We start from the raw sequence: 13,540 nt of genomic DNA, 5'->3' as shown, positions 1-13,540 counted from the left end.
GTAGGTGGGTAGGTGGGTGGGTAGGTGGGTGGGTAGGTAGGTAGGTAGGTGGGTAGGTGGGTAGGTGGGTCGGTAGGTGGGTAGGTGGGGTGGGTAGGTAGGTAGGTGGGTAGGTGGGTGGGTAGGTGGGTGGGTAGGTAGGTAGGTAGGTGGGTAGGTGGGTAGGTGGGTCGGTAGGTGGGTAGGTGGGTAGGTAGGTAGGTGGGTAGGTAGGTGGGTAGGTGGGTCGGTGGGTATACCCTCCCTATAAGAAATTGGGCAATGAACCAAGCCCTCAAACCCCACCTCTTCACACTAGTTTTTCCCCTCGAAACCCCCACCCTCCAAGTCATAACTCCACCAATCTGTGACTGAAATTGTATTGTGTCAATGTCAACATCCCCGCACCGAAATGTTAGTTATTAAAAGGAGGTAGCTTATTAAAACACATGAACACATTTCATATATAAAATAAATAGTCTTTATTACACAAAATATACAAATAGTACAAATCAATGAATTCATAAGTGTCACAGGACGATGGACAGGTAGTCACAGTCACAGGACGATGGACAGGTAGTCACAGTCACAGGACGATGGACAGGTAGTCACAGTCACAGGACGATGGACAGGTAGTCGCACACCTGAAAGCAGAAAACACCAATTAACTCCAGCTGGATCTTCATAGAGGCCTATAGGCAGAGAGTGTTCAGATGCTCTCAGGTAAAAGTACTAAAACTACACTGTACAAATACTCTGTTACAAGTACACCCATCTCTAAAAGTACACATTGCATTAAAGTCTAAAATAAATGACAAAAACACCCAAAATTATTCAAAATAAATTAAAGTGGACCTATCATGCGATATTATAATAATATAGTGTAGGACCATACCTATATAAGGCATATTTATACTTTTTTTTTTTCAAAATACCAAACAGATCATGCATTTTAGCCATGCCTCATTTCGCTCTATTTGCACTTTTTTACCCCTGTTTTAGCAAGGGCAGATTCAGTGAGAACAGCACCACCTACAGGCCTGGCATATGTACTACAGCGTCTCCAGCGCTTTCGAACGGCAATGGCCGTGGCTGTCTCCTCCTGATTGGTGGAGTTGGCCCAATAGCCGTAGCGCCACCGTCCTGACGTCAGGACAGTGTTCAAATCTGGATCAGTTTTTATCAGATCCGTTGCAGCCCCTTTTTTAGAGATTTGGGTATGGAGGAAAATAGAGAGGGTTGTGTTTTCTGACACTTGGTGAGTTCCCTGGAACACCGGGGACACATATTCATGTAGAAAAGACGTACAAAAGTGCATTTTGCATGATAGGTCCCCTTTTAAGGAAATGTTCAAAGATGGCAGTTTATTTTTCCCCAAACTATTAAAAAGCTGTTTTTGTAATAAAACATCATAACATGTAAACTCTTTAATGAAAAATCTCAATTATTAAAGTAAAAAATGTTGAAAATCAGAAAAAATAAAATGGGAGAAAAACGTAACATTTTTCAAATATATAATTACCTAAAATGTATACATTCCAATTATGTTCTCTTAAACGAAGTACTCAGATCTTGTACTTGAGTAAAAGTAGAAGTACTCAGATCTTGTACTTGAGTAAAAGTAGAAGTACTCAGATCTTGTACTTGAGTAAAAGTAGAAGTACACAGATCTTGTACTTGAGTAAAAGTAGAAGTACTCAGATCTTGTACTTGAGTAAAAGTAGAAGTACACAGATCTTGTACTTGAGTAAAAGTAGAAGTACTCAGATCTTGTACTTGAGTAAAAGTAGAAGTACTCAGATCTTGTACTTGAGTAAAAGTAGAAGTACTCAGATCTTGTACTTGAGTAAAAGTAGAAGTACTCAGATCTTGTACTTGAGTAAAAGTAGATGTACTCTAACTAAAGGTATTAAATAAGTGTAGTGGAGTAAAAGCACACCATGTACCTCTGAACTGTAGTGGAGTAGAAGTACAAAGTAGCATAAAATGGAAATACTCAAGTAAAGTACAAGTACATCAAAATGAACGTACAGTACTTGAGTATGTACTTAATGTACTTAGTTACTTCTCACCTCTGCAAACTTGCCTTCTAAAGGAAGTTCTGTTCATACGGAGCCACGTATTTGAAGCTTCCAGAAGCAGGTGGTTTTTTTCAAAGACATAACATAAATAAAACACACATGGAGACGCTCACATAACTGCACCTGTTGCACATCAGGGTTAATCCTTCATGCCCTCCCTGGACACCAACAGGACATACGATTTCTTGATGCTATCGATTTTCATATTGTGCAAACATCATCAACGTATTACAGACATTATCATTCCCCCCCTCATCAACAAAATGAACGCACAATACCTGAACCATTGTGTTAGTAAGAACCAGTGATTAACCACCCAGACGACCAGCAGCAGATTTTAATTGGTAGAAATCTTCTTACCTTGCAGCTGATCATCAGGCTGGGGGAGCCGTCAGTGGGGGGGGCGACAGAGAACACAGGGTTCTGCAGACAATCCTCCATGTGCTCCGACACCCGGGCCTCCAGGAGACTCTGCAGGAGGTCCGGGGTGATGTTCTGGTTCTGAACACACAACCAAACAGGTTCAAGAAAAGCCATTACCGTATTGACCCCGAATATAAGACAGGTTTTTCCCCTAGAGAAAAATCTGACAAAAAGGGGTCGTCTTATATTCGGGGTCTAGACTTTTTGATGTAATTACACAGTCACACCAACAGATGGCGCCAAACGAGTGTTTCCTAAGAGAGACACCTGAAAGTAACAGCGCACAGCAACAGGAGAGAGATGGAGACACAGAGACCAACAAAGTGGATCAAAAGTAGGAGGGTTAATAAACAAGAGAAGTTACGATGCCAATGGAGATTAACGAAGTTATCAAACAACGGTCGAGCATCAAAGAAATGTGGAGTTACTGAGAGTAACGATAGAAGATGGCCCAAAAAGATCAATAAAATAAACGTATTTTCTTTATTAAAACTAGATTTCAAAAAGGTATTTTTCCAAAGATGAGTCTAGAAAAAGAGGGGTCGTCTTATATTCGGCTCAATACGGTAATTGAAAAAGTATCCATAAGTATGTGTTTCTATCTCATTGCCAGGGTTTAGTCTGCACCGGGTAACAGGAGTTCTGCGCCCTCAAACCAAAAAGCTGATTTATTTCCCCGTAAAATGTGAAAGTGATCAGAAAACAATATTTCCGTTCGTTAAAAACGGTATAATGACTCCAGAAATACGAGTATGAAACAGAGCGTCAGGCGGCAGAGACAGCTCTGTTTACGGAGCTCCGACGTCACGTTGTTGTTTACGTGAGGAGACATCTTGTATACGAGCGTCATGTTGTTGTTGATATGTCTTATAAACAAGATCAGAGACGCAGTGCTCATACTATATCTTTCAAGAAAAAACCCTGTATTGTTATTATAACTAACTATCCCAAAATAATGAGAAATGTTAAAATAAACTTTAATCCAAATCATTCACAGAAAAACGCAGATGTTATTTTGATTCAAACCTGTTCATAAAGCCAGCATGAGCTTTTCTTTAAGGCACAGAATAGAAAATGTCTGTGCCTTAAAACGTGTCTGTGTAATGAGTGGTAAGAGTCCACCCGTGAGTCTTTGAATGGAAGAAACACACAAACCTTAGTGTCGATGTACAGTCCACAGCAGCAGGAGACAAAATGGCAGTTGATGTTCAAGTTGTTCCTGTGGGACAAAAGAGTGTGTTTGATTTGTGATAAACTAACGCCAGCAGGGATTGATTGATGTTTACCTCTACCACTAATGGAAGAATTAAGTGCAGCTGAAACTAACTAAAGATAAGAAGACATGACTGGGTTATAGCAGTGATTACAAAACCACCAATAAACTGCCATACGTCCAGATCTCCTCCACCCTCCTGCTGACCCTCCACCTGCCGCCGAGACCACATCACTCCAGACCTCCAAGAACCTCCACCGGCTCCCAGTCAACTACAGAATCGACTACATCACTCCCACCTTCAAAGCCCTTAACAAGGTGGCCCTCAACAATCTCTCTGACCTCCGGTAGGTAGGTAGGTGGGTAGGTGGGTAGGTGGGTAGGTGGGTAGGTAGGTAGGTGGGTAGGTGGGTAGGTGGCTAGGTAGGTAGGTAGGTAGGTAGGTGGGTAGGTGGGTAGGTGGCTAGGTGGGTGGGTAGGTGGGTAGGTAGGTGGGTAGGTAGGTAGGTAGGTAGGTTCTCTCCCGCAGGGGCGGGGGGGGGGGGGGGGGGTGGGGGGGGGGGGGGGTGTCGAATAATCGATTAATATTCGCCAGGGCTGTCCGATTTTGATCATGGTCAGTTTCTGGCATCCCTAGTAGGTAGGTAGGTAATGAACCAAGCCCTCAAACCCCACCTCTTCACACTGGTTTTTCCCCTCGAAACCCCCACCCTCCAAGTCATAACTCCACCAATCTGTGACTGTGTTTGTTAAATGTGACTTGATAAGTAAAGTAAATGCATGATGGTCATGTGACTCACATGTGACACAGGGGGCAGATGATGAGTCTCTGCTCCTGCATGCCCTCCACCACACAGCTGATGTACTGCTGCTCCATCTGAACGTTCCTCTCCAGCTCCTCAAGGATGGACAGTTCTGAAAGAACCAGCAGCTCTTGATACATCTGGACGTGTTCATTTCACTACAGATCTAATGTTTCTCTACTCTGTATCGTAGACATTTACCCTGAGTCTCATTTAATTATATACATGTCACTGTAACTTACTTTCTTTCTTGGGTTTTTATCACAGGTTCAGTTTGATGTAAACTACGGCTGTCACTCCCAGGCCTCTACACACCTTCAATACACAGACTGGCTGCCTCTTGTTCTCTAGCTCTCAACAGACAGCAGGTGCCACTGTGACTGCTGGCAGGCAAATTATCATCGGTTATACTTAACATGTCTTTTGCTCCCTTCCCTTAAAGAGTCGTGTCATTTGTTTGATGGAGGTTCAGGTTATCTGTCCTTCCAGCTGGAAATACATTGATTCTTTTAAATGCTATAACTCGCTATCAAATAACACAACTTTGGTTTAAGATTGTATATTTGTTCTTTTCTTACCAGAAGGTGATTAGACCCCATTTCAAAGCTAAAATCCAGCATATTTACACTTGAAGCATTATTTGTCTAAAGTGTTCATTAATGTGCATGTCAAATACACGATTAAATTAAATAAATTAAATGAAACATTTACACAGAATTCGTTATCAAAAAAGTCTTCCGTTCACACGCATTCGGCACATTTAACGTGTCCGTTCACACGAGACCGCTGGAGACGTTGTAGTACATATGCCGGGCCTGTAAGTGGCGCTGTACTTCCGCCACAAAATACACCAAAAGCAGCGAAGAAGACCTCCCTGCATGGTTGCCCTTCTGTTTATTCTCCGCGGTGGATTTAGTTCATGTAGTTCATCTAGTTCTCCATGTCCACTTGTTGCTGATGGTTGTGGTAGAGGAGCTGTAGATGTTGCACTAACAGCTGTAGCATGGTCAGTAGCTACTGACCATGCTACTGACCATGCTACAGCTGTGAGCAGCAGAGGTGGGGCTATACACGAGAGAAAAGTAGCAGACGCAACCCGTTTCGTTCTCGTGTAAAGTGTTGAATTTCCACCACACTCTCCACTGATCATTTTCCAAGCCATGGTTTAGTGTTTGGAAAAACAGAGCTTTACAACTTTACTTTCACTCATCCCTATCCCCTGAACTACACTCTTTAAACTGAGTGACAAAGGACACAAAAGACTTCTCCCCCCCACACACTCACTCACAGTCAATCCCCATGATTTAAACAATCGTAGGCTCTCGGAGTCACATGAGTGATTGATGTTTGTGAGTTAATGTGATTTAGTTATTTGTGCATCGACTGGATTTAAGTTTTTCTGGTGAATGGTCTGTGCCATGAGTTGTTTGTTTAATGTACTGATTATTATTTGGGTTTAAAAATACAGACATTTTATGTTGAAAGTGAATTGGTTGATTATTATTTTTCCTTTGTAAACGTCAGTAGAGGTCTATCCCTCTGTTTCTGCGTGTTTAAAGCATATCATTTTTTGACAGCTGGCTATATTAAATATTCCTGTGTCTGGCGCCCAAATTAAAAGTATTCGTTCAGGGATAACACGTACGCTACAATACCCTTAGTTAGCTCTCTCTCTTCAATGAATGCCACGCTAACTGCACCTAGAGAGGACTGCAGTGTATAACCCATCCTCCCTCATGTTCTGTTTGGAGTGCATCTGCAGAAGTAAACACAATCATCTATGGTCCTTCTGATATGTGACTGTAATCAGGTAGGTTGGCACGTACGAGGAGTTTGACTTGATGTTGTGGTGCAAAACAAAAATGTAAAACAGAGAGAACTATTTTAAGAAAACCATAATAACATGAAAAAATGAAGCAGCTGGTTTTAAAATGGTGCTTTACCTTGAGATCTGAGCTCCTGTTGGATCTCCTCCAGCACTGACAGTTCATCGTACTCCTGCATGAGCCCCAACGTCTGCGGGTGGAAAGGAAACGTACTCAGAAACACAAAGTATGCATCTACTCGTCTCTCATCCTGTCTTCAGAACTAATGCTGTGATTTTAGAAAGGTGTGTATTATCATCTGGACAACAGCTGGAAATCAGCCATGTTGACTAAAACTGCCCCATTTACTGTTTTTAGTGACAGTTGATCAATGGGGACTGACGCTATAAACTGAAGCTGTGCAGCCGTTCAAGCGTTTATTCCACAGCCTTGATATTCGACGGCAGCTTGCTCCCTCCGGTATCACTGTGGACGTTTTTGTCCATATGGTAGGGCTGTGCAATTAATCGTATTTTAATCGCAATTACGATTTTGGCCTGCCACAATTACGAAAACAACATAATCGAAAAAAACAATTATTTAGCTTTGCTTGGTTGTGACAGTTAATTTTGGTCTCATTTATTTGTATTTATCATATTTATATATGTTTAGTAGCTTGTGGAAGTTGTGCAAAATATTTGTTGATCTTGTTTATTGGTATTTATTATTTTGATATTATTTATTTAAATGTATAATATTGGTTTTTCAGTTGAATTATACGTTCAGGGTAATCAACAGTTCAAAAGATACTGTTCAAATTATTATTTGTATTTGTTTTAAAGTTCAATAAATTGATTTTTTCAAAGTCAATGAATAATCGTATTTAATAATCGTGATATCAATTATTGACCCAAATAATCGTGATTATGATTTTTGCCATAATCGCACAGCCCTAGTGTGTATTATCATCTGGACAACAGCTGGAAATTAGCCATGTTGACTAAAACTGCCCCATTTACTGTTTTTAGTGACAGTTGATCAATGGGGACTGACGCTATAAACTGAATCTGTGCAGCCGTTCAAGCGTTTATTCCACAGCCTTGATATTCGACGGCAGCTTGCTCCCTCCGGTATCACTGTGGACGTTTTTGTCCATATGGGTCATTTTTCACGTTTCATTTTGCAATCACTTTGGTTGTGTTGGTGCAAAGGGCCTGATTTTTTGTAACACGGCTATTTACTCTATCTATTTTGGAATTCCAATTTAAATGTTTTCACATCGGTCTTTAATTCACGCTGTCACAAATCCACTACGCTTATTGACCATTCCAGACGAAGGTGTCCACTGCAAAAGACTTTGATAAAAACATTATATTAAAATATTTTTTTCACCACTTTAAAGCAACTTGAGCTCTGATCAGAAAAGTAATCACTTTCAGGATTTTAACCCTTTAAATGCCATTTTGAATCGCTGTTGTTTTTCATGATGAAAACAGAGAAAAGGAGTTCTTTTCCATATAATACATATCTGGGGACTGGCTTCTCTTTTTTTTTTAATATATATATATATATATAACAGTCTTGGATATGACAAAGATTAGCAACAACATTTATTTGTTTGCATTATTAGCTTTGGCACAGAATCAGATCAAACTAAAAACTCACACATTAGTCATTCGGGACATTTTTGTTCCAAATGACTAATTTGCGTAGTCCAACCGAATGATACCGGAGGGTTAGGGTGTGCATATGTACAAATGTGTCTGTTGATTGTGTGTATATATATATATATATATATATATACATATTTGTATATATATATATTTTGAATCAAAACGACTAGTGGCACTTTTGTCTGATTACTTCCAACATAATTCTTCACATCAATGCAGTTCTGAGGTCTTTACACTGGCTTCCTGTCAGAGACTTCATACTATGATAAGTACTCACACATGAGTGATTAGGCTGCTACTGTTGCTGTTCGTCTGTTTTTGTTGACATTTATATTATGTGTTGTTGTCCCTAATGTGTTTGGTATTGAAAGCTAAAAGAGACTTCATATAAAGCATTGCATGGTTTGTTCTGATCTGCTGCTACATTATGAACCATCCAGAAGTTCAGTTATTATGCAAAACAAACTGAAACCTGCAGGTCCTTTTAAATCCAGGCTGGAGACTTTTCTTGTTGCTTTTAATGTAACTATTCATATCTCTGTCCTGTAGCATTTATTCATGTGTTATTCTGTATGAGCTGGTTTTATGCTTATTTTCATTCCCTTTGCTTTTAAAAGACTGTTTTTAAAATGCCATCTTCACTTTGAGTTGCCTTTTAGAAAAAAATATATATCTTTTTAATATGGCTTTTCATTTGGGTTAACTTTCAATTCTCACCGGTATCATTGTCCATGTTTTACTGTATTGTTTCTGTTTTGCTTTTTAATTGTTTTATTTTAACCTATTTTAATTTCTTGTCAGCTTTAATTCACGGGAATGTCATCAGGATCACTGTTGATGTTTTATATTGTGCTCTATTTAGTTTAATAGTGTTGTTATGTGTTCTTCTTGTTCTGTAGAGCACATTGCGTTTGCATGAAAGGTGCTCTACAAATAAAGTGTATTATTATTAATGAAGCTCAGCGCAAGTTCAACCAGGAAGACCGTCTTTACTCATTCATTTACTATGTCCATGTTACTACTCTCTCTCTCCTCTCAATAAGTGATCGGGGGCGTCACTCCCCAGCTTAACCAATCACTTCGCTCTATTCTCATAAGCCTATCACAGCGCTCCACAATACCTTTTAAATCTGCTCTCCCCTCTGACAGCTGTCATTTCAGGTGACGCAACCCTCCTCCACCCCTTTTCACCTCCTGTCCCTCTGAATCCAGGGTCAAGCTAAGCCCCTCCCCTTCAGACCAACCCCAACTATCCATTCACCACCACCAGGGTCAAGCTAAGCCACTCCCCTTCAGACCGAACCCAACTATCCATTCACCACCAGCAGGGTCAAGCTAAGCCACTCCCCTTCAGACCGAACCCAACTATCCATTCACCACCAGCAGGGTCAAGCTAAGCCCCTCCCCTTCAGACCGACCCCAACTATCCATTCACCACCACCAGGGTCAAGCTAAGCCCCTCCCCTTCAGACCGAACCCAACCATCCATTCACCACCACCAGGGTCAAGCTAAGCCCCTCCCCTTCAGACCGAACCCAACCATCCATTCACCACCACCAGGGTCAAGCTAAGCCCCTCCCCTTCAGACTGACCCCAACTATCCATTCACCACCACCAGGGTCAAGCTAAGCCCCTCCCCTTCAGACCGAACCCAACCATCCATTCACCACCACCAGGGTCAAGCTAAGCCCCTCCCCTTCAGACTGACCCCAACTATCCATTCACCACCACCAGGGTCAAGCTAAGCCCCTCCCCTTCAGACCGAACCCAACCATCCATTCACCACCACCAGGGTCAAGCTAAGCCCCTCCCCTTCAGACCGAACCCAACTATCCATTCACCACCACCAGGGTCAAGCTAAGCCCCTCCCCTTCAGACCGACCCCAACTATCCATTCACCACCACCAGGGTCAAGCTAAGCCCCTCCCCTTCAGACCGAACCCAACCATCCATTCACCACCACCAGGGTCAAGCTAAGCCCCTCCCCTTCAGACCGAACCCAACTATCCATTCACCACCACCAGGGTCAAGCTAAGCCCCTCCCCTTCAGACCGAACCCAACTATCCATTCACCACCACCAGTGTCTAGACCCCGGGGGGTTTCATGGGATCGGGTCTCCCCTCCCGAATGATACTCCTGCACAACGGGGCCTAATTGCCAAAACTCATTCATTTGTGTATTCCTGGCAATAAATATGTATTCTTCCATCAACACCGTCTCTCCTGATTGAAGTATTATTATTAGAAGCTGGGAGGGTAATTTAGTTTTTGATTGATTGTTGTGTACCTCCCTAAGGACTGCAGATGGAAATGATCTATTAGCTAAACATCTGGCATCTCTTCTCTTTTCTGAGATGAATGTATTTGTACGCACGGTCCTCTTTGAAATAAATACATAAAAAAAAAAAAACCTCTGCTCGGCCGTCGGGCCCCCAAAGAGAGGGCAGCCTCCGGTCCTCCTCCTGCAGGAAGCTCCACTCCTCCTCCATCACCTCCTGCACGATGGTAGAGGAGGAGGAGGAGGAGGAGGAGGAAGAGGGGTGGAGCTCTGCACTCTGACGGTATCTGTCCAGGAGCCTCGAGCGGCTGTTCTTCAGCCTGTCCACGCAGCGCTGCCAACGATAAAACACAAACACACAGTTACAACCAGAACAAAATGTCATTACGAAGATACTTCAAGAAAACCGCCTCACCGGGTCGTTTTAGACCCACTTGGGCATCAAGGGTTAAAACCAGAACACAGCGGGGACATTGAGAGGTCACCTATTGTGCAAAATCCACCTTTCCACGTCTCTTCTACATCGACACGTGTCCCCTCTTCTTCATGTCTCTTCTTCATCGACACGTGTCCCCTCTTCCTCACGTCTCTTCTACATCGACACGTGTCCCCTCTTCTTCACGTCTCTTCTACATAGACACGTGTCCCCTCTTCTTCACGTCTCTTCTACATCGACACGTGTCCCCTCTTCTTCATGTCTCTTCTACATCGACACGTGTCCCCTCTTCTTCACGTCTCTTCTACATCGACACGTGTCCCCTCTTCTTCACGTCTCTTCTACATCGACACGTGTCCCCTCTTCTTCACGTCTCTTCTACATCGACACGTGTCCCCTCTTCTTCACGTCTCTTCTACATCGACACGTGTCCCCTCTTCTTCACGTCTCTTCTACATCGACACGTGTCCCCTCTTCTTCACGTCTCTTCTACATCGACACGTGTCCCCTCTTCTTCACGTCTCTTCTACATCAACACGTGTCCCCTCTTCTTCACGTCTCTTCTTCATCAACACGTGTCCCCTCTTCCTCACGTCTCTTCTACATCGACACGTGTCCCCTCTTCTTCACGTCTCTTCTACATCAACACGTGTCCCCTCTTCTTCACGTCTCTTCTTCATCAACACGTGTCCCCTCTTCCTCACGTCTCTTCTACATCAACACGTGTCCCCTCTTCTTCATGTCTCTTCTTCATCAACACGTGTCCCCTCTTCTTCACGTCTCTTCTACATCAACATGTGTCCCCTCTTCTCCATGTCTCTTCTTCATCAACATGTGTCCCCTCTTCTTCATGTCTCTTCTTCATCAACACGTGTCCCCTCTTCTTCACGTCTCCTCTACATCAACATGTGTCCCCTCTTCTCCATGTCTCTTCTTCATCAACATGTGTCCCCTCTTCTTCATGTCTCTTCTTCATCAACATGTGTCCCCTCTTCTTCACGTCTCTTCTACATCAACATGTGTCCCCTCTTCTTCATGTCTCTTCTACATCAACATGTGTCCCCTCTTCTTCATGTCTCTTCTACATCAACATGTGTCCCCTCTTCTTCATGTCTCTTCTACATCAACACGTGTCCCCTCTTCTTCATGTCTCTTCTTCATCAACACGTGTCCCCTCTTCTTCATGTCTCTTCTTCATCAATATGTGTCCCCTCTGTGGAAAGAGACTCTGAAAGTTTCAGGAACAAAGATTCTCTCTCTTTTTGATCCATTTCTATAAAAACCTGTCTGAAAATGAGCTGATCAGATTTTGGCCACGTTATGATGTCATCACGATGTTTTGTCTTGTGTAACCATTAGCCAATCAGCAACCAAGGTACCACCCCCCCCCCCCCCTAAGTTGATTAAATATTATCAAATGGATTAATTAAATGTATCTGGCAGTGCCATTTTAAATATCTTAAGAAAAATATCAAAGAAAACTTGGTTTGGTTTCTATAAATATTTGAAAATGTATTTATAGGATATGTAAATTCCGTTAACCATTTTTTTGGGAGTCGAATATTCGAATATACATTTGCTTTCAGATTCCCATCCCTAACCAGAACACAGCGGGACGTTTAACAGATACAACAGAAACACCAAGTTATAATCAGCTGTTCCAGCAACAAGTGGCTCAGCAGGGAAACAAAGAGCAGTGAACTTATTGAATACAGAGAAGTGAACTCTATTGTCATCACAATGCTGTCTCTAGCCATCCCAAAGAATAACACATATGTACTTTTAACAGAGTATTCCTACACTCTGGTACTTCTGCTTTGACTTAAAGATCTGAGTACTTCTACTCCTACCGAAGTACCAGATCTGAGTACTTCTACTCCTACTGAAGTACAAGATATGAGTACTTCTACTTTGACTTAAAGATCTGAGTACTTCTACTCCTACTGTTACTAAAGTACAAGGTCTGAGTACTTCTGCTTTGACTTAAACATCCGAGTACTTCAACTCCTACTGAAGTACAAAATCTGAGTACTTGTATCACTTCTGGTAATGGGTAAAGGTCAGAAATATTTGGCTTTAGACACATGCTACATGCTAACTAGCTTGCTAGCTAGTCGTGGCTAAACTAACGTGTTGTCCCTCACCTTCCTGAACGTTTCCTTCCACGGCGGAGTGGTTCCTTTATACAGTGAGCGGTGTCTGTGTACCGCGTCCATCTGTGAGGCTGCTAACGGGTACAACAAGTGCTAATATTCAAGCTGTTGCTCCAAACAAAGAGGAGAAAAAACTAAACATACAGCTTTTAACACCGCGACCCAGAAGTGAGCTGCGTCGCACTGCATGCTGGTTTATGTAGTCTTTTTTAAACGAAAAGATGGACCTGTTCCCGTGTCATAGCAACAAGAAAATAATGGAATATACATGGGCAGCGGGAAGTAATAATAAAGAATACAATAACATAGGAATACACATGTATTAACAGCAGAGGTGGGAAGTAGTGGAGTAAAAATACTTTGTTACTGTAATACATTTTTCTGGTATCACTTTACTCCACTACTTATTTTTCTGACGACTTTTTACTTTGACTTCTTACATTTTGAACACAAATACCTGTACTTTCTACTTCTTACATTTTGAACACAAATACCTGTACTTTCTACTTCTTACATTTTGAACACAAATACCTGTACTTTCTACTTCTTACATGTTGAAACCCAAATACCTGTACTTTCTACTTCTTACATGTTGAACACAAATACCTGTACTTTCTACTTCTTACATGTTGAACACAAATACCTGTACTTTCTACTTCTTACATGTTGAAACCCAAATACCTGTACTTTCTACTT

The 13,540-nt window shown here is 42.1% G+C and overlaps 1 protein-coding gene across 1 annotated transcript; it reads right to left on the bottom strand.

Annotated features, from left to right (window-relative positions):
- Positions 1–442: 442 nt before the first annotated feature.
- rpain (RPA interacting protein) lies at positions 443–13,014 on the bottom strand. Its single transcript, XM_034117238.1, has 7 exons — positions 12,836–13,014; positions 10,389–10,589; positions 6,443–6,515; positions 4,497–4,611; positions 3,639–3,702; positions 2,421–2,561; positions 443–623 (listed from the first exon to the last, which is right to left on the bottom strand). The coding sequence occupies exons 1-7, from the start codon at positions 12,905–12,907 to the stop codon at positions 594–596; spliced, it is 696 nt and encodes a 231-aa protein (XP_033973129.1). The 5' UTR covers positions 12,908–13,014; the 3' UTR covers positions 443–593.
- Positions 13,015–13,540: the final 526 nt, after the last annotated feature.

The sequence above is a fragment of the Trematomus bernacchii genome, unplaced genomic scaffold (assembly GCF_902827165.1).
Source record: "Trematomus bernacchii unplaced genomic scaffold, fTreBer1.1, whole genome shotgun sequence".
NCBI lineage: Eukaryota > Metazoa > Chordata > Actinopteri > Perciformes > Nototheniidae > Trematomus > Trematomus bernacchii.
Note: the sequence above shows the minus strand (reverse complement) of the source record. Positions and strands in the feature narration are given on the sequence as shown.